The sequence below is a fragment of the Bombyx mandarina genome, chromosome A1, assembly GCF_030267445.1.
Source record: "Bombyx mandarina strain Sakado chromosome A1, ASM3026744v2".
Classification (NCBI taxonomy): domain Eukaryota; kingdom Metazoa; phylum Arthropoda; class Insecta; order Lepidoptera; family Bombycidae; genus Bombyx; species Bombyx mandarina.
This window is the reverse complement of record NC_143234.1, coordinates 22,314,426-22,334,826: the sequence shown is the minus strand read 5'-3', so window position 1 is coordinate 22,334,826 and position 20,401 is coordinate 22,314,426. Positions and strand designations below refer to the sequence as shown.

General features: G+C 37.1%; 1 protein-coding gene and 2 long non-coding RNA genes across 8 annotated transcripts in view; 2 read left to right on the top strand and 1 right to left on the bottom strand.

The window, feature by feature from the left end:
- The window catches only part of LOC114241703 (uncharacterized), a 161,770-nt gene that overhangs the window by 111,080 nt on the left and 30,289 nt on the right, over nt 1-20,401 (top strand). For 2 of the 5 annotated variants that reach the window (XM_089739417.1, XM_028172625.2), the window contains exons 2-3: nt 3,188-3,346; nt 5,870-5,986. In XM_089739417.1, the coding sequence (XP_089595543.1) occupies nt 3,284-3,346; nt 5,870-5,986 (180 nt within the window). In that variant the 5' untranslated portion in view covers nt 3,188-3,283. Of the gene's footprint in view, nt 1-3,187; nt 3,347-5,869; nt 5,987-17,547; nt 17,871-20,401 lie in introns of those variants that run through there. The other 3 variants (XM_028172623.2, XM_028172624.2, XM_028172626.2) reach the window with 2 other exon arrangements.
- Nucleotides 6,671-8,186, top strand: LOC149499651 (uncharacterized). Its single transcript, XR_016325643.1, has 3 exons — nt 6,671-7,142; nt 7,385-7,536; nt 7,909-8,186. It is a non-coding gene; the product is annotated as an uncharacterized LOC149499651 (long non-coding RNA).
- On the bottom strand, nt 8,184-11,683 carry LOC149499650 (uncharacterized). Of its 2 annotated transcripts, none has more exons than XR_016325640.1 (2): nt 8,691-11,683; nt 8,184-8,586 (listed from the first exon to the last, which is right to left on the bottom strand). It is a non-coding gene; the product is annotated as an uncharacterized LOC149499650 (long non-coding RNA). The 2 variants fall into 2 exon arrangements; XR_016325641.1 differs by having other exon boundaries at nt 8,184-8,497.

Here is a 20,401-nt window from a genome sequence, read left to right as displayed (position 1 = left end):
TTCTACGAAGCACTGCTTTTGCTAGGGCTAGTGTTAGCAATTCTCCTAAGTTAAGCCCTTGAGCTCACTCACAAACCAAGACTATCCCTGAATAATGGAGTTGCTATTAAGATATTAGTAGATAGTTAAAAAAACCGTAAACAATATATCCTCTCTGCATGATCTATCTCTGTAAAATATTTTTTTGTTACAAATAGGTAGTCTTTTGAAAAATCCCCCTGGATTTTTGCGACAGTATTGTTGGATCCTATAGAATTTGACTCGGTAATTGTCTTGTATGTCCATTCTAATCCTTGAAAAGCCGTTATCGTTAAAAAGTAGATTCTGCTGCCTCTGTAATATACGAAATTTAGTTTTTATTGATGAAAGTCTGAAGTCAAGTGTATCTCGCAAAAGTGCTCTTCAGTACCAAAGTGTCTTTCACTCTTAGACAGCCTATTGTTTCATTGAGATCTGGTATAAGTATAAGGAGCAAAACTATCATCGGAACCAACTTATGTTCCGTTCGATTAAAATCCTTTATAAATAATATAAAATAATTATGTACCATGTTAATAGAATTCGATTTTTCTATATTAAGACTATTGCTGCGATGAAGCAATGTGTCCGTGTGGTCGTTCTTATAAGTTGACTTGCGTTTCAGGAAATATATTTAATGCATTTGGCTTTAGATTATTGTTTTGTGATTTGCATACGTATCTTCCTTGTATGGCATATACATGCAATTTAATTTAAATGCGTCTGCTGGACAATAGAGAACAAAACAGAAGGTTTTGTCCTGAATGGATACGTCATTTCATCCGTGAAGCAATTAGCGTTCCGCTCTAAGTTCGTCGTAATGTCGTCTCTCTAATGCGATTGGGTCTTTTTTTTTATGTAGATCTAAACGGCAGTTGCAGGAGACCCAAAATACTTTAATGGCCCAAATTTCATGAAAAATGATACTGATCGTGATGCACGCTGTGGCTGGTACAGTAGCTTCTATCAGCTTGACCTTGACGGACTGGTCGTTAAATGTTCGAGACAAGTAGGGGCTGCTCGTCGCTTATTCTGACCCCTTGGTTTTGGGAAGAAGCCAACCCAATATACCGGCCCACCTCAGCAGTTGACGAACTAAATCAAGGGCGTGGCCACGTAAAGTACAATGACTATCTAGAATGAGTTCGAAGTTCTTCAATTGCATCACGATCTTGATTGAGACTCCTCTAACCTAGATGTGGGCATCGAAAATCCCACGAAACCGCGAGTGTTAGCAGTAGCTCCAGCAATACCAATATAATTCAAATATAATAGAAAATATGCAATTCAAAGTACTTAATAATTATTCAATGTTTATATGAAAAAGCAGTTACAAATAATAAGGTTTTACCTCGTACACCGCTGTCCATTATTTTCCTGTTTACATCACTATGCAACGTGTATATAAAAATAGTATATTATATAAAAATATATGTGTTTTTTTTGTAATAATCTCGGGTTAATTTTTAATAGTTTTGTGAGCTCGTTGCCGTGTCGTTAATATCCTTATATTCGTTTGAATTGAGCTACTTATGTATGTGTGGAGTCTTTATCTAGTGTTGACTACGGGAAACCCCTGCTCTGTCCTCGTTTTGACCCTGGGCGGAGATCGGACGTTGGGTGAGAGAGTGTAAAGGGAGTTGTTGGGTGGGAGGCCCCTAAAAAACCATGAGCCCGCGGTCTTCTCCGTCAAGCGTCAAGTCTCACATACCTCACGTGCTTTCTAGCCATGGACATCTCGTACAAGCTTCGGTTCCCTGCCCAAGACAAAATAGAATTAAAAATATCTATATAGTGTCAGTTGTAGCGACAGTCAAGTCAGGTCTCGCCTGGATTATACGTAACGATGGAAACGTAACATTATCTCGACCACAGATGAACCTTGCTTCAACTAAACGAACAAGAAACGACTATGACAAAGGCGCTGTTGGTATATTTTTTCTGGCTTCATCATTAGAATATTTTATGGTTGGTGTATATCTACTATACCGTCCAAAAATACCGGCCTATTTCGTCAGAGTCTGCTTCATGGGATAAATAAGCAGGGTGGTGGTACGTACCCATGTGGACTCACAAAGCGCCTTACCACCAATGCACCATGAGTTCGTTCATAAATCTAGTATAGTCATACTAATACTTCCCATAATCCTTCCGTAGTGGTCAGTTAAAGTGTTTACGATGAACACAAACATAACATATTATCTTCCCAACGTTATATTTCTTAGTAATTAATTGTAACCAAAATATAAATATCCTTATTTCTTGTAACATAATTAATAATGCTGCTTAATCGTAATATATTTAGTTTCAGTAACATAAGCTGTTTGAGTGGACGCGTGCGATTATTTCCAGAATTAATTAAATGTTTCTTGTGCACCAGTGCTGAACTATGTGAAGTATTTCGTGTTGTGGTTTATATTTTTGTTTTGAGTTCGACTGCTGGAAGTTGGTTGATAGGTATTTTATTGGCTTCGTGAGCAGTCCAGGGTATAGCTCTGCCTAGTGGCTGGCTAGACTCATGGTGGTATAAAGGGCACAGTCTGGCCTCCACAAATCGTTGAGGACCATTCCCAAGTTCTATATTTTTGTAGAAGAACACAACACGTACTGAAAGTAGCAATCTAAGGTCCTTAATGTGATGATAGGTCATCCCTTTTCCATCATCTTATTACCAGAAGACGCAGAGGAATTTATCCTTTATATCTGGAACCGATTGCAATGAAACGCTTCCAGAGATCCGTAGCCGCGTTGATAGTTGGACGAATGCACGACCCACTTGCTATTAAGTGGTTACTGGAATTCATGGAGCTCACAATGCGAATGTAGCGAATCAATATTATTCACCCTGCCACAAAGCAACTATATCTAAGTTGGTGACGGCGTTAATTCTGTGATAACCACTTAATATCAGTTAGGTCATGAGCTCGTCAGCTTTAAAAAGCCCGTTGTAATTTACGATTAATTAAACTGCCGCTGTTATGTAAATAAATAACAGAATAGGCATTTAGTTTTAATTTTTAAATCGTACGTTGAAAATAAATTTTGTAAACTGATTCCTTGTAAAATGTAATATCACGTTGCATTCAGCTTACGCGTATAAAATCGCAAGCTTAGTTCGGTTTTAGTAGCACATAAGAACCTTGACCAATGTGACGTTATTTTCCCAAAGAACCTATTGAGTACGTTGTCAGCCAAATAAGTGTCGCATACCAATACTATAGGATAAGTGATAAATCAAGAGTGATGTTATAATTGTGAGAACAGTATGAGCAGATCTTGGAGAAGAAGATTCTGTTGGATCACAGAAGGGAAACTAGTACAATTATGGGTTTGTAAATTTTTCTATATTTGGCGAAATTTTGAAGATATTATGATTTTTGGTGTTCAGGTGTGTGTGTTCAGAATAAGATACTCATGATTCCGATTCGGTGGTAGATACAGCTAAGCACTTCGCTTGGTAGTAGGGCTAGTGTTAGCAAATGCTCTCAGGTTGAGCCCGTGAGCTCATCTGCCCGTCCGCGCCTAAGGAAGATTAATCTTTAGGCATAATAATAAGCGAATGTTACTGAATTTTAATTTATGTTGAGATTTTTGTCTTCAACTTTCGACGACCCGCGCTGTATGCTATATCACTTGTATGTGTGTTGTGTACTGGAATGCTGACTATATATATTTTTAGTTCATTATCATGTTTCCTATTTAATGAGTTTACATTGCTTGATTATATAGATGGTTTAAATAAATTTATATCAACTAACGCCATCTAGTTGATTTCTGTATGCAATTCTGCAACCGGGTTCCAATATAACCTAAAAACCATTTTCATTTGCCGAACTTAGCAAATAATTTGGCCGTTTCATTGACCAAAATATAATATTCGATTGCTATTATTTTTTAGTTATCATGCTGTTTTGTAGAATGTATGGCAAAGAAGCTCTCGGATTCAGGTTGATGAGGGGCCTCCTAAAAATACTTGGCGGAACTGGTGCAAAAGGAGAATAGTAATCGTGGTTAATCAGTCATCGTCATTTGAACTCATCATTGCCGAAAGGATAGGGCGCCCGCTACATTAGATTCAGTTGTATCAAGCTTTTTTTATCCTACCTCTAAGCTGATAGCCTTGAGAGGCTATATCAGCGTCGCCTTAACTAGTAGGTGAGCTCACGGGGCTCAAACCTGATGACGTTGCTAACATGAACCCTATCAAGTGCCGTGCTTCGCAGAATCTACTACTGGATCGGAAACGCGACCCACTGAGAAGATCCGGCTAGAAACTCAGTGGGCTGTGTCTGAGGGTTAATTTACTCGTCGAGCCCTTCTTCGCAAGCGACGGGTTCGACGAGAACGATTACCGGTGCTTGAGGTACCTAAAAGCACCGTTAGTGGATCGGGAGGATCCGAAATGACGTGTGTATCAAGCGATGCGACTAGACTGAATAAAATAATAAGCAACACTGCCATACTAATTACCGGCGGTAGTTTTTCTTCTTAAATGAACTTCGATTTTAATGCGAGAGGAAACGGCGCGTGTTATCAGTCGCCGCGTCCGCTGCGATGAGTAGCGTGCAATTGGTACACTTAAAATGTTTTGAAATAATGATAGTAGACCGTAATGTTTTGACTTGAATTGGTTGCTTTTAGGTTAGATTAATTACATGTACCCTTCTTTATTACGGCCAGATTATTTCACTTTTTAATTGTCTATCCACCTTGAGACATTAGTGAGAAGTCTCAATCGAATTGTAATATCAGATGCTATATTTTTATGGTATGTAACGCCCAATAAGGTCTACTACTACTACTGCGCTGGCGGCCAGTCCGACACTTGGAGCTCGCGGAAAATTGCTTGCACAGCGTCAGACCAGCGGTACTGGGGTCTCCCTACGGGGCGGCGTCCCTCCGGTACACCTAATTAAACTTATATTACTATGAGGTCTACCGCAAGTCGTCGTGGCCTAACGGATAAGACGTCCGGTGCATTCGTGTTGAGCGATGCACCGGTGTTTGAATCCCGCAGGCAGGTACCAATTTTTCTAATGAAATACGTACTCAACAAATGTTCACGATTTACTTCCACAGTGAAGGAATAACATCGTGTAATAAAAATGAAACCCGCAAAATTATAATTTGCGTAATTACTGGTGGTAGGACCTCTCGTGAGTCCGCGCGGGTGGGTACCACCACCCTGCCTATTTCTGCCCTGAAGCAGTAATGCGTTTCGGTTTGAAGGGTGGGGCAGCCGTTGTAACTATACTTGCGACCTTAGAACTTATATCTCAAAGGTGGGTGGCGCCTTTACGTTGTGGATGTCTATGGGCTCCAGTAACCACTTAACACCAGGTGGGCTGTGAGCTCGTCCACCCATCTAAGCAATAAAAAATAAATAAAAAGAAGTAATTTTGCAACACTAAATTTTTTTCACAATTTAATATAATTTGCATGGTACTACTTACTTGTGGTAGGACTCATCTTGAGATAGGTACTGCCACCACCTTGTATTTTCCTCGAACCAGTCATTGGTCTGTTGTACCGTTATGACAGCTGTGTGTTTAATGCGAGCTTTTTAACGTTCTCGATGACGTAAAAGTTGACTCAAATTTGTATGGAGTTGCAACGTTTACCCCTATGGAAGCTGTGCTGAAACACGTGTGTGAAACACACTGCTTTAACTGTGTGGCCACATTCAGACTGTGTCGATAGGTTCCGATAATCACTAAATGCCACGGATCGAGAGCTGATTCGCGGTTTTATGCAATATAAGTTACATACAGATATAGTTTTTAGAGAAATAAATGTGTTTCTGATCAAGTCTGATCAATTATTTCGATTCTAAGCGAATGTTTTTCGGCAGGCGGAGCTAGTGGCGGCAGTAAGGCGACGAGGACGCGGTGATGGCAGTGATGATGAAGAGGACCTCGGCCTACCCCAGAGCCCACCAGCCTCACCCCCGACTGATAAAGTTGATAAGGTAAGATCCACGTTTGTTTCTCAGCTATTAGAGTGACTTTACTTTCACTATACTGAACTCCTAGGTAGAAATAACTTATATTAGTTAATAACTTTTAGCGTGTAAAAAGTTTAAATTACTTATCTTATCTATATATAAAATTAAAATTAAAATTACGAATAAAAATTCACCCGACTAGAGTGCTCTGAGATAGAACTTACACGTACATAATAGAAATGAAAAATGAATAGGCTTTTGATTGCAGTAGCGCCATCTATTGTCAACTTATCGAATTTAAAAATAGGAATCCTTCGTTTCATTATTTTTTTATTTCATGCATTGGATTAGCAAACGATATAAAATATGTAAGAGTCTGTAGATACTGAGTTGAGAAATCTGCGACTTTTTAAAGATCGTGCAACGCCACCTATTATTCATTCCTTTCATTAGGTTTTACAGTTCTACCTAGCTACGACAGATGTCGCTAATTATTACTTAAATGTTGAATATTCTAAAAACTTCGAAATTTTATTCAAACTGAATTGGTTAGCATTCTTTAACTGCCATCAACAGCAGTTACAATAATAAGTACCCACCAAGTGTACCTTGACTAACGGCCGTTTTCAATAACCTATCTATCCCTAGTTTCGGTTACTAAAGATAGACAAATCCATATTTTTGTCCTTACTTACGTTCCAATAACCTATCGACGGGCAGCAATTCCTATCGGATTTATCTATCCATCGTCGGGAGGACGGATAACCTGCTAAAGATAGAACGCTCATACAAATCGTGCTTACTTCCGTTTCAATATGAGTTTTAAGTAACTCTCCGGTAGGCGGCGCTATCTCTAGTATGGGCATTCGCTTATCTGTCAAAATCGGCCGGTTACATGTTTATCTTTCGAAAGTAAATCGCTATAATTTAATAATTGTTTCTCTTCATATTGGCATATTGTAGCAGTGATGATAGTGATATGGAATTATTTCAAATGATAATGGATTGTGATGCAGATAGTGATAGTGAGGCCGATATCATATGGTTAGGAAAATAAAGATCGTCTGAATTACATGGCGAAGATCAATAATTACGAATTTGACTATAGATTTCTGAGCAAAGGTGTTGTGAATGAATTGATTAATTTAATGAGACCATATTTGAGTGTAACGTCAAAAAGGTAAGATAAATTTTAACCATAAAAGTACTCGTTATTACAACTTATATTTGTTTATAGCAATAGCAAAATTATACCTAATTTTTGTTGTGTTACAAAATCACACTCAACAGGAATTCTATAATACTGCTGGATTCCCATGGTGCCCTAAATGACATTCATATACTAATACAATAACCTGGTAGGCTATTTACCTTCATTCTTATTACACACTAATACCTCTACATTTTATATTTGTGTTACAGATTCAAATATAGGAGAGGAATTTAGAAATAGAAAAAGAGAATTTTGAATGTGTAATTTGTGTGCAATGCATCATTGATGTTTCAAAATGTTGTTGCTTGATGGCCTGGGTCTACTCATGATACAACTATAATTAACCATTCCGATTGAAAAGGTATTTCTTATTTATATTACCTTATTTATATTATTATTATTATATATTATCATTATATTTTTATTTATTTATATTATATATTTAGGTGTTTATATGAATTTAATATGACACTATTATAATAAATTATCTACATATCAAGAGAACATTGATAACAAGGTGGACTTGGAAATTGCTATTTGCTTGCCGATAGAGGCTATCCCCACAACCCTATCTTTTAACGTGTTTAATTAACCCACATACTCAATCGGAACGATTTAAAATGAATCACATATTAAAACAAGAAATACTATAGAGAGGTAATCTTTTTTTTTAGTTAAGAGCTTGTTATACTGTATTGTAAAATAATTTAAGCGAATAATGTATAATTTTCAGATGCATTGGTGTTTGTAAAAGAAGACTCCCTGTATATCATTGAAAAGTAGATTAAAACTAGAAAATATGCAAGCTGTTATTATAGCTGCCATGCTGCATAATATCGTCAGAAGTATGAATTTAGAAGAATTAGAATCAGAAATTTCAGTCGCAGATACATTACAGGAAAATAATATAATTGTTCATAACAATTTTTCAAAACTTACATCTGAAATACAACTATGTACTTATAAATAATTGCTTCCAAAGATAATTTATAAAATAAACTCCAAAGATAATTTGACTATTTTTTATTTTCCAAAATGATAATTACATGGTAGTTAGTACATGCAAGATATTTAATTTAGAATTTGTACATATACTTAAAAAACTATCTAACATAAAATTATTATTGCCTACTTAATTTATGAAATTTAATATTCCTTTTAAGTAATTTTGAATTTTTTAAATTATCTAAATCTAACTTAACTTTTGCTACCTTTTTCTTTATTTTCCAAGTCAAGTCTCTTTTTTGCTATTAGATATTCTGCTAATGCATTGTCCCTATGCTAGCCTTGCATTTCTTTTCTTCCATCTTGTTTCCGCTTGGCTGTAAAAGTGTTAAAAATATTATATGTGACCTACAACAATGTGCATGCTTTATCCAAAATTTCATCTACAATCCTTACCACCTCCAGCCTGTAACAAAGAGCATAATTATTTTAAATACTACGGCAGCCTGAAGAAAAAATCATGTTTATCAATGTGTTATTAGAGACAAACAATCAAGTAATTATACTAACCTTACTAAGGTTGTTTCTTATGTTGCCGTAGCGTTCTTTAAGTTTTCCCATTTTAGTCGAAGCTGCGATGGAGTTCGTGGGAAACGACGAATCGACGAATTAAAATCATTTACAAGGGTTTGCCAAGCCTGCTCCTTCAATTTATTGTTTGTGGCATTTGTCGCCTTATTATTGAAATGTTTTTTCGCCGCCACAAGTTCTGCTAGAATCATCGTCTCATCTTTTGTCATGGGTGCTGCCTTTCTTGACTGAAAAAGATATATTTTCTAAACTTGAACTCAAAGTTTTCAAAGTAAAATTATTATTATCAATGTAGTTCATAGATACTTACAGAATTCATTTTATTTCACTGTAGCTCTTTAATTATAAACACACTTAGAATTATAAACGAAAGTTTTAAAGCGTTTTGGAGGTAAGTCATCATCTAATATAGTAGGTAAACAATAGAAAAACAAACAAAAGAAACTGATCACTGCTTATTGGCAAACGGACTGTCAAAACGTTTCGTTTCATAATTTCGACTAGGATAAAAATAGCAATACGTCCAATTTAAAAAAATCTACATATGTTTTTATTACTTTTTGTTATAAACAAATGTGTTTATGATAGTCTACAATATGCTGGTTAAATTATAGTTATAATTTAGAATAAAATAAAATAAGTCTTGATCCTGATGTTGTTTCGTATTTGTAGTAGAACGAAACGTATCAAGAGGCTCGGATAAATCGGAGGGAAGAAGCTATCTACTGTTGGTTAAAGAGAGATAGCACTTATCCGTGATTGTGAAACGCAAACTAAGGATAGATACGCTCTTGCTGATATTCGGAGATAGCTATCTATCCGAAAACTCAGATACGTTATTGAAAACGGCCGTAATACAAACAAGTAACGTTTGCGATAGAAATAAAATAATGATGATGATAATATTTTATATCGCACCTTTAAAATTAAAGTGGCTTAATTCAGAATTTATGTTTTTTTGTAAACTCTAAAAATGAATGAAGAATTGTATTTTTTTAGTTCTTCGATATTAATACTTTAAGGCATACGCTTGATTTAAAAGAGACTGAAACGATACGTTTGTCTTTTTCCGGACTAAAAGAGACTGTTTAATTTTATAGACGGATAGAAGACATGTTTGCAAATCGTTCCAAGTACCTATAAGACACATTTTCAAAAAAAAAATTTAGTTAAGTCATTTCAATTCTGCACGTGCGATATTATTATTCTAAGAATAACTTTCGCAAGCCCTTCACAAATCCGACGATGCTTGAAGGACGAATTATCCAAACAAGCTAATTCTTAATCCGATTATAAGCCTACCTAAATATGGCTTACCGTTTAGGATAGCAATGACAACGGATCAAGCGAAAAAAAACGGTGTTTGAGATTTTAATAGACTTGTATATCCTTCTCCGCTAAAAACGCTAAAAATTTACACGAGAGATGGTTAAATTTACTGTTTTACGTACTTCCAATAGGAATTTGCCTTTAAATATGTAAAGAAAACTGTAACAACAGACAGTTAATGTGACAAAAAGCTTATGTTCAAACGGATAATGTTACAACATAATTTGATAATACGCATCAGTCGTATTGATATTTCAAACATCTATATATTAATACGTGAAGCAAAAATTTTGTATCCCTTTTTACGAAAATTGCGCGGACGGAGGAGTATGAAATTTTCCACACTTATAGAGAATATAGAGAATAGAAGAAGTGCACAATGCTAATTTTTTTTTAAATAATGCATAAAAGGTACATTAAATCAATAAAAAAAACATTACCCACACTACACATCATGTATTTGACGCACACACGCATGCATACTATTTATTGTCCAACTTTTGTTCTTGACGTCTGTTGTCAAATTGAGAATAGATTAAATATTGTTTGTCTTTGTTCATATTTTTTATAGTGTATATAGTCTTGGCGAAATTTGTGATTATATAAGTATAAAATACAATCATAATAGTGTATATACAAACTTACAATTCCAATTAATTATAGTCGAATTTCGACTACTGCGGGATCACTAGTTCGTAAATAAAATACAAACAGACCGTGACAATTCTATTCGATTTCCACTCAGATTTACTGTGACGTGTAAAATATTTCGTAATTATCTCGTTAGAAACAATTTAAGAAGCATGCGTTGTATGTGACAACGTTATCCGATTTATTAACCGATTATACGTCTTAATCGATTCCACGATTTCGATTATTTGAATTGTTTCGTTGCGATTGCATTTTTATTAATTGATCTTTCTCAGTTGCGTTAAACAGATTAATTGTATTGTCTTTCATTTATATTTTTTATGAGGCATCGAGTAAAATTGAAGTATTTAGAAGATGTGATTTCTTTAGGCTGTCCACTGACAAAGAAGAATCGAGCGTAAAGTTATAATTGAGAAACAAACACGAAATAAAACTGTAATCGTAGAAAATCTCAAAGCGTCAACATGACACTCGTAAAAGTTTTACCGACTGTAACAGTTTACGTAATTATTGAATTTTCTTTATTTTGTTTATTTATTTATTTATAGGCTCACAATACACATCACAAGCTAAAAATATACAAAAAAAACACAAGTAAAAAGAAACAAAATCTGGCTTGCAACATAAGTTATGTGCGCACGACAAAACAAGACAAAGTGCTGAATTTGTACACAACGTACCTTAATTCCCCAATTATACACATTTATGTAGTCCTCAAAGTAACAAACACAATAAAAAAGAACGTAACAAGTTAAAGATCTAATCTTTCCTCTTCTTATAATCACGGATCACTATTTTGGCAATAATGGCTTACAAATAAAAGGTAAAGTTAAATACTGTCACGAGGTTTTTTGTAAGACTGTTTAAGATAAACGTCTCCATTGTATATTTTAAAGAGTTACAAACATACATCCATGTATTCATGCAAAATTTCGCGTTTATGTTAGTAGAATCTTTTTTTTTTATTGCTTAGATGGGTGAACGAGCTCACAGCCCACCTTTTGTTAAGTGGTTACTGAAGCCCATAAACATCCACAGCATAAATGCTCCACCCACCTTGAGATATAAGTTCTAAGGTCTCAAGTATAGTTACAACGGCTGCCCCACCCTACAAACCGAAACGCATTATTGCTTCACGACAGAAATAGGCAGGGTGGTGGTACCCACCCGCGCGGTCTCACAAGATGTCTTACCACCAGTAATTACGCAAATGATAGTTTTGCGGGCTTAATTTTTATTATACGATGTTATTCCTTCACCGTGGAAGTCAATCGTGAACATTTGTTGAGTACGTATTTCATTACAAAAATTGGTACCCGCCTGAGATTCGAACATCGGTGCATCGCTCAATACGAATGCACCGGACGTCTTATTCTTTAGGCCACGACGACTTCAAACGTAAATTGTAAAGTTGATACATATCAAATTAAGTCAAACGGTAATTCTTCAAGCTTAATTTAGCGCGTTGCTCATCGCCGCGACGTCGCGGGCGACAAGTCATGTCTAGCGGTCGCACATAGATGTATCGTATTGCTGGATCTCGTTCTATTTAAATTATTTAATACTCGTAATGATAATAAAAAAGGTGCAATTTGGTGCACGTGAATGAAGTGAAACTTCTTTTTCGATGTGTGGTATTGTGGCTTTCTTCATTTTTCATCCTTAAATAAGATTGCTCTTGTAATAGGGAATGCTGTGTATAAGAGATGCGACATCTTCAACATTTATATTATATATTTTTTAAATAAACGCTACGCGCATGCGTTCGAGTGCCACGCATTCACTCTCGCTCTCTCTTTCTATTCCATGGTAGCGTTACGTTTAACGCAACCTTGTTGGAAGTCTCATCACGTCCTTACGGATCCATCAGATCCAATAACCTTTGCATTAGACGCCTTCAGCTCTAACACTAGGAGCAGGCTTAGGGACCTCGGTAACCGAACTCGACAAAGAGTTCGCCGTGCAACCTAACCCATGAATCAGCTCGCTGAGTTTCTCGCCGGATCTTCTCAGCGGGTCGCGATTCCGATCCGGTAGTAGATTCATTCGCGAAGCAGCTACTCTTGAGCTGTTAGGTCTCCTTCGGAGGCGCTCGGGTAGCTGTTAGCAAATCCCACCTCTCCTGGCTGAGCCTTTGCTCGCCCACGTGTCCTGGTGAAACTGGAAAGGCCTCCGGGCCAACAGTAATCTTTCAATCATAAAAAAAAAAAAAAGGAAGTCTCATTAGAAGTTTCACTTCAATAATTGGGAACAAATCACGTACGGCCTTCTTTCTTATCTCCACCTTATCTCACTAGGTGGTGGAATTTTTCTTTTCCATTCTCCTCTATCAGCCGTCATCTCAACACTTATTCTTCTTTCTCTCATATCGTCATTCACACACTCCATCCGACCCCAATTTAGTATTCCCTGTGTTATAGGTACCAGTTGATATAAGTCAGGGGCTCCCAAACTCATTTGGTCTACTGCCCACTTTGAGAATATATTATCTTTTAGCGCCCCCATTTTTTCACTTTCTTAAGAACTACTATAACGAGAGCTCAGTCGGTGTCCAAGAGTCCGTCTTGATTAAATTATAAATCGCCTTCCAAGCCTCTACACAACGCCCCCACTTTTTCTGTGTTTCTTACCGCCCCCTCCTTTAGGCCTGCAGCGCCCACAAGAGGGTGTCATCGCCCACTTTGGGAAAGGCTGATTTAAGTTTAAATATATTGAGATACGGGGCGGTGGTACCTACCCGTGCGGACTTACAAGAGATCCTACCACCAGTTTTATTAGTATTAACTGTGTTAGTGTCAGTAGTATTAACTGTGTGTACAATAAAGACAAAGAGCAATCAAATCTGTTCCTCACACGAATGATTTGTTGATGCGGGAATCGAAGCCGACGACCCTCGGCGCAAGAGTCAGGAGCGATATCTGCACCACCGAGTCATTTTAATCGATTTAATGTGTTAAGTTAATAACAAGCAAGATCGATATTTAAAATCGATATTGTTTAACGGGTTTTTTATGTAATTTGATGTCGCACCAATGAGATATATTTTATAAAATTAATTGTAGGAATATATCGAAAATTTTTTTGAATTTCTTTAATTTAGGTATCACACTCGTTCTAAAGTAGTATTGACAGAACTACGGAAACATTATTTATTGGTATGTCTTGTTACGTTCTCACTGTTCTATGAATTACTCGATAAAGGAAACTGTTAATTATTGCAAAAAAAAAAAACAAACAGAATGATTAAAGTATTTTCGCAAATAGATCATCATTACCGCGTTTTCATTTTTTGACATTTGGCAATCAATGACAGTTACGAATACTTTTTATATAAGTGGAACTACGCAATGGAATGTAAAAATTTAAGTAAAAAAAATAATCGGGCTTAAATCACACACGGCTATCTAGCAGCATCTACCCGCATATCTAATTCCAATCTACCATGGGAAGCAGAGATTGAGCATATAGTTTTGCTTATATGCGTTGAAATAAATACATTTATTGAAATTACAAGACGAAACCTATCAAACTTGTTCGTCATACAATAGTTTCTTTTTTTTTTTTGAATGAGCGATTTCTGGTGACCTGGAGGCCTCTCCAGTTTCAGCAGGACGGGTAAGCGAGCAGAGGCTCAGCCAGGAGGGGTGGCATTTACTAACAGCTACCCGAGCACCTCCAAAGGAGACCTAACATCTCAAGGGCAACTGCTTCGCAAACGAATCTACTACCGGATCGGAATCTCGACCCGCTGAGAAGATCCGGCGAGAAACTCAGAGAGCTAATGCTTAGGTTAGGTTGCATGTCGAACTCTATGCCGAGCTCGACGAGTACGGTTCCCGGGGTCTTTACTTCTAGTGTTAGAGCTGAAGGCGTCTAATGCAAGGGTTATTGGATGTGATGGACATACAATAGTATGTATGTATGTACATGTATCTATGTAATTTACCGAACGAGTGAACCGTACCCATGACTCGCGGCCCAGCAATCAGAGACAATAACCACTGCGCCACCGAGTCAGTCAATCGATTAAAAATAATCGAAGCGAAAAACATCGATTAACTTTTTACATCACTATTTTGTTTTTAATACCGTTGCGTTTATGGTCGCGGTCCGACGGTCATTTCGCGACATTTCAAATACTAACCATTGTTTTGCATTCTGTTTGACATGGTAATTGTCAGTGCTACAAATATTACAAAACGGACAGTTTACGTCAGATGATGTCGCGTCCGTCAGAAACTGTTTTCATTATTGTTTGCTAGACTTGTTGTAATGAGCGCTGTTTATTGGAGTCCATAGACAGTGCAAAGTGAATAAAACTGCACACCTTGAGATGTAAGGTCGAAAGTTGCGTGAGAATTAATGGAAAGAATTAATATGACTAACTTAAAAACATACGCCAAAATTACAAAATTATTGAATCTTCAAGGTATTTTTTTTCCTGTTCTCTGCCCAACACAATTAAACCCATACTTCCTTCATTGGATACTTAATAACAAAATAGAGATGATCCGATTAAAGACTCAGGAATGTGGATACTAAATTAAAGTCGCTTCCAGTCCAAAAATCTATAGGGCAAGGTGTGTGCAAACAAAATCGATAATTCATTTGACATTCAAATAATCGATTTTCTGCATGTCGTAGCAGCAAAACCCTCTGCCATTTAGAATTAAAAAATAATTATCTCGTTTGGTATGGTTTCGTGGGATTACATTAATTAGATTTGTCATAAAGCATTTGCCAACATAACAATTGATATAGGTATATGGTAGCGCTGACGTATATTACTATAGACAGTATAGACCTTTATTTTGGTATAGTGTTTTGTGTCGTTAATTAAATAGCATAGGGTAACCGTCATACACGTCATGATTGATATTGCTTATAGATTATGGAGAGTTATGGAACACATCTGTGTCTAAAAAACCGTCTAATTAGAGTGGCAGCTATAAATTTAAAAAATAGAACACTTCAGTCCGTTTACAAATTCGATCCGGCTACACCAGCGCCATTTTGGTGGGATTTTGAGTTAGAATTAATTGCTTTGGGGATCTGGACACTTTTGAAAGATAGTTCCCCATATAAGAGATTTTTTTTTTTTTTTTTTTTTTTTCCTACCTAAGCTGAGAGCCTTGAGAGGCTATGTCAGCGTAACCCTAACTTTAGTAGGTGAGCTCACGGGGCTCAAACCTGACGATGTTGCTAACACGAACCCTAGCAAGAGTCGTGCTTCGCAGAATCTACCACCGGATCGGAAACGCGACCCACTGAGAAGATCCGGCGAGAAACTCAGTGGGCTGTGTCTGAGAGTTAATTTACTCGTCGAGCCCTTCGTCGCAAGCGACGGGTTCGACGAGAACGGTGACCGGTGCTTGAAGTACCTAAAAGCACCGTTAGTGGATCGGGAGGATCCGAGATAACGTGTTTTGGGCGACGTCGACTGCTTTCCATTCTGTCCGCAGGATCGGGAATGTAGTTACCGGCGGCCACGATGAGAGGGTTCTCGTGTCGTGCCGCTTTATCGAAGTGGCGCATGGACGCCGACTGAAGATACTTACTGATGGACTCTAAGTCCAGGTCGTCATGGAGGTCGACGTTCCTGACGAACCACGGGGCTCCGACGGCTATCCTGCAAAAACGGGATTGAATAATTTGAAATGTTTTTAGGTGTATGCGGGCCGCGTGAGCGAACACTACACTTGCATAGGTCATGACGGGGCGTATGCAAGTTTTGTAGAGTGTCACCTTATTTCTAAGGGACATTTTACTTCGCCTACATATCATCGGGTAGAGACGTCCTAGAATGAAGGCGGCACGGTCGCGTACCGTCTTAATGTGGGGGCGGAATGTCATCCTACTGTCGAGGGTGACGCCTAAGTACTTGACCTTCGGGGCCCACGGTATGGGCTGGTCGAACATCGTGATTGGGCGAACGGCGGGGGCGGGGGTATTGACGCGCCTAGTCGGAAGGGGGATGCTCAGCGTGGTGTTCGGAGGGCGACCCCTTTTGAAGAGCACCGCTGTGCTTTTCGTGGGGTTAATGTCGATGCGCCACTTCCGGAACCACTGTCCCATGGTGGTAGCTGCGGTCTGAAGTCGTCGATGAAGCAACGCCTTCTTCCTACACGAGTAGTAGATGGCGGTGTCATCGGCGAAGAGTGCCAGATGGGTCTCCGGAGACCGGGGTATATCGTTGATATACAAACTGAATAGTAACGGGGAGAGGGCGGAGCCTTGCGGGACTCCGGCTGTGACGTGACGGGGCCGGGAACGCGTTCCCTCGACTCGATATCGGAACGAACGGCTCCTTATCTGTTTCTTCTATATTCAAGACTCAAGGTTGGCTGCGATAACCACATAACACAGGAAAGGCAGGGGCTTCATCTGTCTACCTTGGTATCAATCAAATCAATCAAATCATCGAAACACAATTTGAAGATTAACCAAAAAAAAACGTATAACATAGACAATCAATCAAATTCTAACAGATCAACTCCCACATTTATTTTTGCCCTTCAACGCGAAAACAACACGTATATACCGTACACACCCTAATTAGGCGGTGGTATAAATATATTTATGGTCATAGAAACTCCTACACGAATAACAAAATTCGATTCCAATGTCATGTACCTTGACAATCTTTAGCGCATGTGTTAACTAATGTTTCAAAGGTATACGAAATTATCTGCGAGTATTGACAAGCTTACTTACAAGAACAAGATCTTTAAAACTACACAAATATTGTTTACTTTATTAAATGGCATTCGTGGTTTTTAATTCCCACCGCGGCAATTTCATATGACATACAACCATTTAAGGCTTCCACGCACTATCAGGTACGAGAACGCCAGTCTTAACGCGACATGAGCGTGGAACGCGCGCGTTTTAATTTAAAAAAAAATTGAATACTAAAGTTTACGTTATCTATGGATTTTTTAAAAAAACGCGAAATTAACAAAAAAAATTTGTGAACAATATGACGTTTTTTATCTCTATTTAAGTAGTGTTTAAGTGAACTGAAATATTTTATATGTTAAGTGTAGTGATGTGCGCAATATAATAAAATAATAACTATATAACTGAATAAATGCATAGGGTTTTTTTTCTGAGTTATAAATACGACATTGTGTGAAATTTTTGGACTAAACCATCACAATATTATTAATGAACCTTTACGTAAGATAAAATAAATAATTCGATTATTTAAATAAATTAGAGAGCTATCAATGTTCTTATAAATAAATATACGAGGATATTAAATAATTATTTTATAGATAGTTTGCAGAAAATATTTTTGGGAGATATACTGCAAACAAGTATGCATTTTTGATGTTATATCGTAAAAGGATACAAAAGGTTTTTTTTAATTATGTTTTCGCGAGTCGTAGATAGAATTTAAAATTCTTATTCGGTTTAATCTCCCATTTTTCATTGTCATTATATTATTATTTCTTACGTTTACAATACTTCGCATTTTCTTCAATCGTCCTACGCGACCGCCCAGTTTTAATTATTGATTCATGAGGTCAAGCTACGCAAAATAAAAAAGTACCATTCGGAATTAATTGCGACAAAAACAAATTATCTAATGTATTTTAGACTTTTCCACGCAATCATTACCGCGTATTATAAATTAGCGCAAAATTAGAATTTCGTATAGTGATATTTAATTTTGGAGCTGACGTTTATGATTCACGCAACGAAATCACGAAGCCCACGGATCACGAACCAAACGAGTCCTTAACGCAAACTCCTGTAGGTGCTCCGTAGAATTTTTATATCTAAACTAGCTGAGCCGGCAGACTTCGTAGTGCCTCAATCGATAAATAAAAGACCTAAACTTTTGTATAAAATAAACTTTAAGCAAACAAAAGGAATCCGTCCGACGGGGGACACGTCAAAGGAAAAACAAAATTGTTATTTTTATTTCATTCCGAACATTTTCATATTTATCTACCTTTTAAACCTTCTCTGGACTTCCACAAACAATTCAAGACCAAAATTAGCCAAATCGGTCCAGCCGTTCTCGAGTTTTAGCGAGACTGACGAACAGAAATTCATTTTTATATATATAGATAGATAGATTTCTTCTGTGCATGTGTTTGTCAATGAATTCCTCCTAAACGGCTAGACCGATTTGAATGTTTTTTTTTTGTATTTGTTTGGGTGGCACCCTGGATGGTTTAGATTCACAAATCAGCCCGTCATATGGCGCTGCGGTCGGTATCTACCTTATTTATCTATACTACAACTAAACGGCTGGATTTTTGCAGGACAACGTCTGTCGGGTCCGCTAGTATTCGCAAAAAAAAGATTGCCGCACGATACAGGGAAACGTCATATCGCACGCACATGCTAATTCAAATCTTGAAACGTAAACATAAAGAACACGCGTACGATACGCGAAAACCAATTTAAAAAACATAATATAATGTAGATTGGAAAGTCTCGTGGCTATTGCATTTCCCGACTGCACAGTGGCGTAATAATTTATACAGTTCGGTTCCATGTTAGGTAATATGAAGTTGGCGTGTTAAATCGACCGAAAATTTCTTTGGATTTTTTCTTTAATACCTTAAAACTCAGTCTTACAAGCTTAACTTATGGACAAACATGTAATTGCCAAGAGGGCTGGTCGAAGTGAAATAAATGTATACCCGATGATACCGTATACAAAGTTGAATTCATTTTAATCGCCTATATCAAATATTGTACGTATGGTACGTACTAATCTGGCATTAACGCAAAAGGTGTTAAAGTTTAGTTCTTAGGTAACAGTAACAAAGGGTTTAGTGGAACGCAATATTTGATCTACTCAAATACGCAATAAAAACTTTAGGGTCCAACATTTCAAGAAAGTACATTAACGAATTTAATGTTATAACTATATTTTTTCAATTAATCAACCAATAAAATAAGAGTCGATTTAAAAAACCACTTCAGAGTTTACCGCAGTTTACGCTCATGAAAATTAAAGAAGTGTGTCAGGCGGACCAACATATATGGTTGCATACAGTATCGAATTGCACGCGATTTTGGTAACAGTGTTTTTCGATTACCTAAATCAATTTGCACGTTTCAAAAATGGGCACACAACTGTACGTAAATCATTGAAAAATCAAATCGACATTTGTATAGTATTACTGCCCTTGTAACTAATATGGCCTACTTGTTAAGCTTAAAACTCGTCGCTGCGATTATCGCAAAATTCGATTTGAAATAGACCATAAACAATAATAGCAATGACAAATAAATTTAATAGTAGACAGCGGCTTGGCTGTCTTCTGATATTGATCTCCTGGTCTATGGGCGATGGTGACCACTTATAATCCCATCCCAGGTGGGCGATATGTTCCTCTGCCTACAACATTGAAGAAAAAAGTATTTGCTGCAACTACTCCCACGCCATCTGTCGTACGTTGATCGTATTGTATAATGTAAGAAACCTTCTCTGATTTGTCACAGTATACATTATGAACTAGATTTATATTCAGTTTCAATAAAAGATGGAACACGTCAAACAGATAATTTTTTTGTTAAAGAAAACTCATACAGAAGTGATATTGCCCTTGTCTAATCTACACTTATGACGAAATTCAGTATGAAAATAGTTTGAACCCTATAAAAGAATATAGAAGTTATTTTATTACACTGCTAGGCACTGGTCTCCGTTTAAACCGCGGTAAGCACGATGATTTTATTAGTTT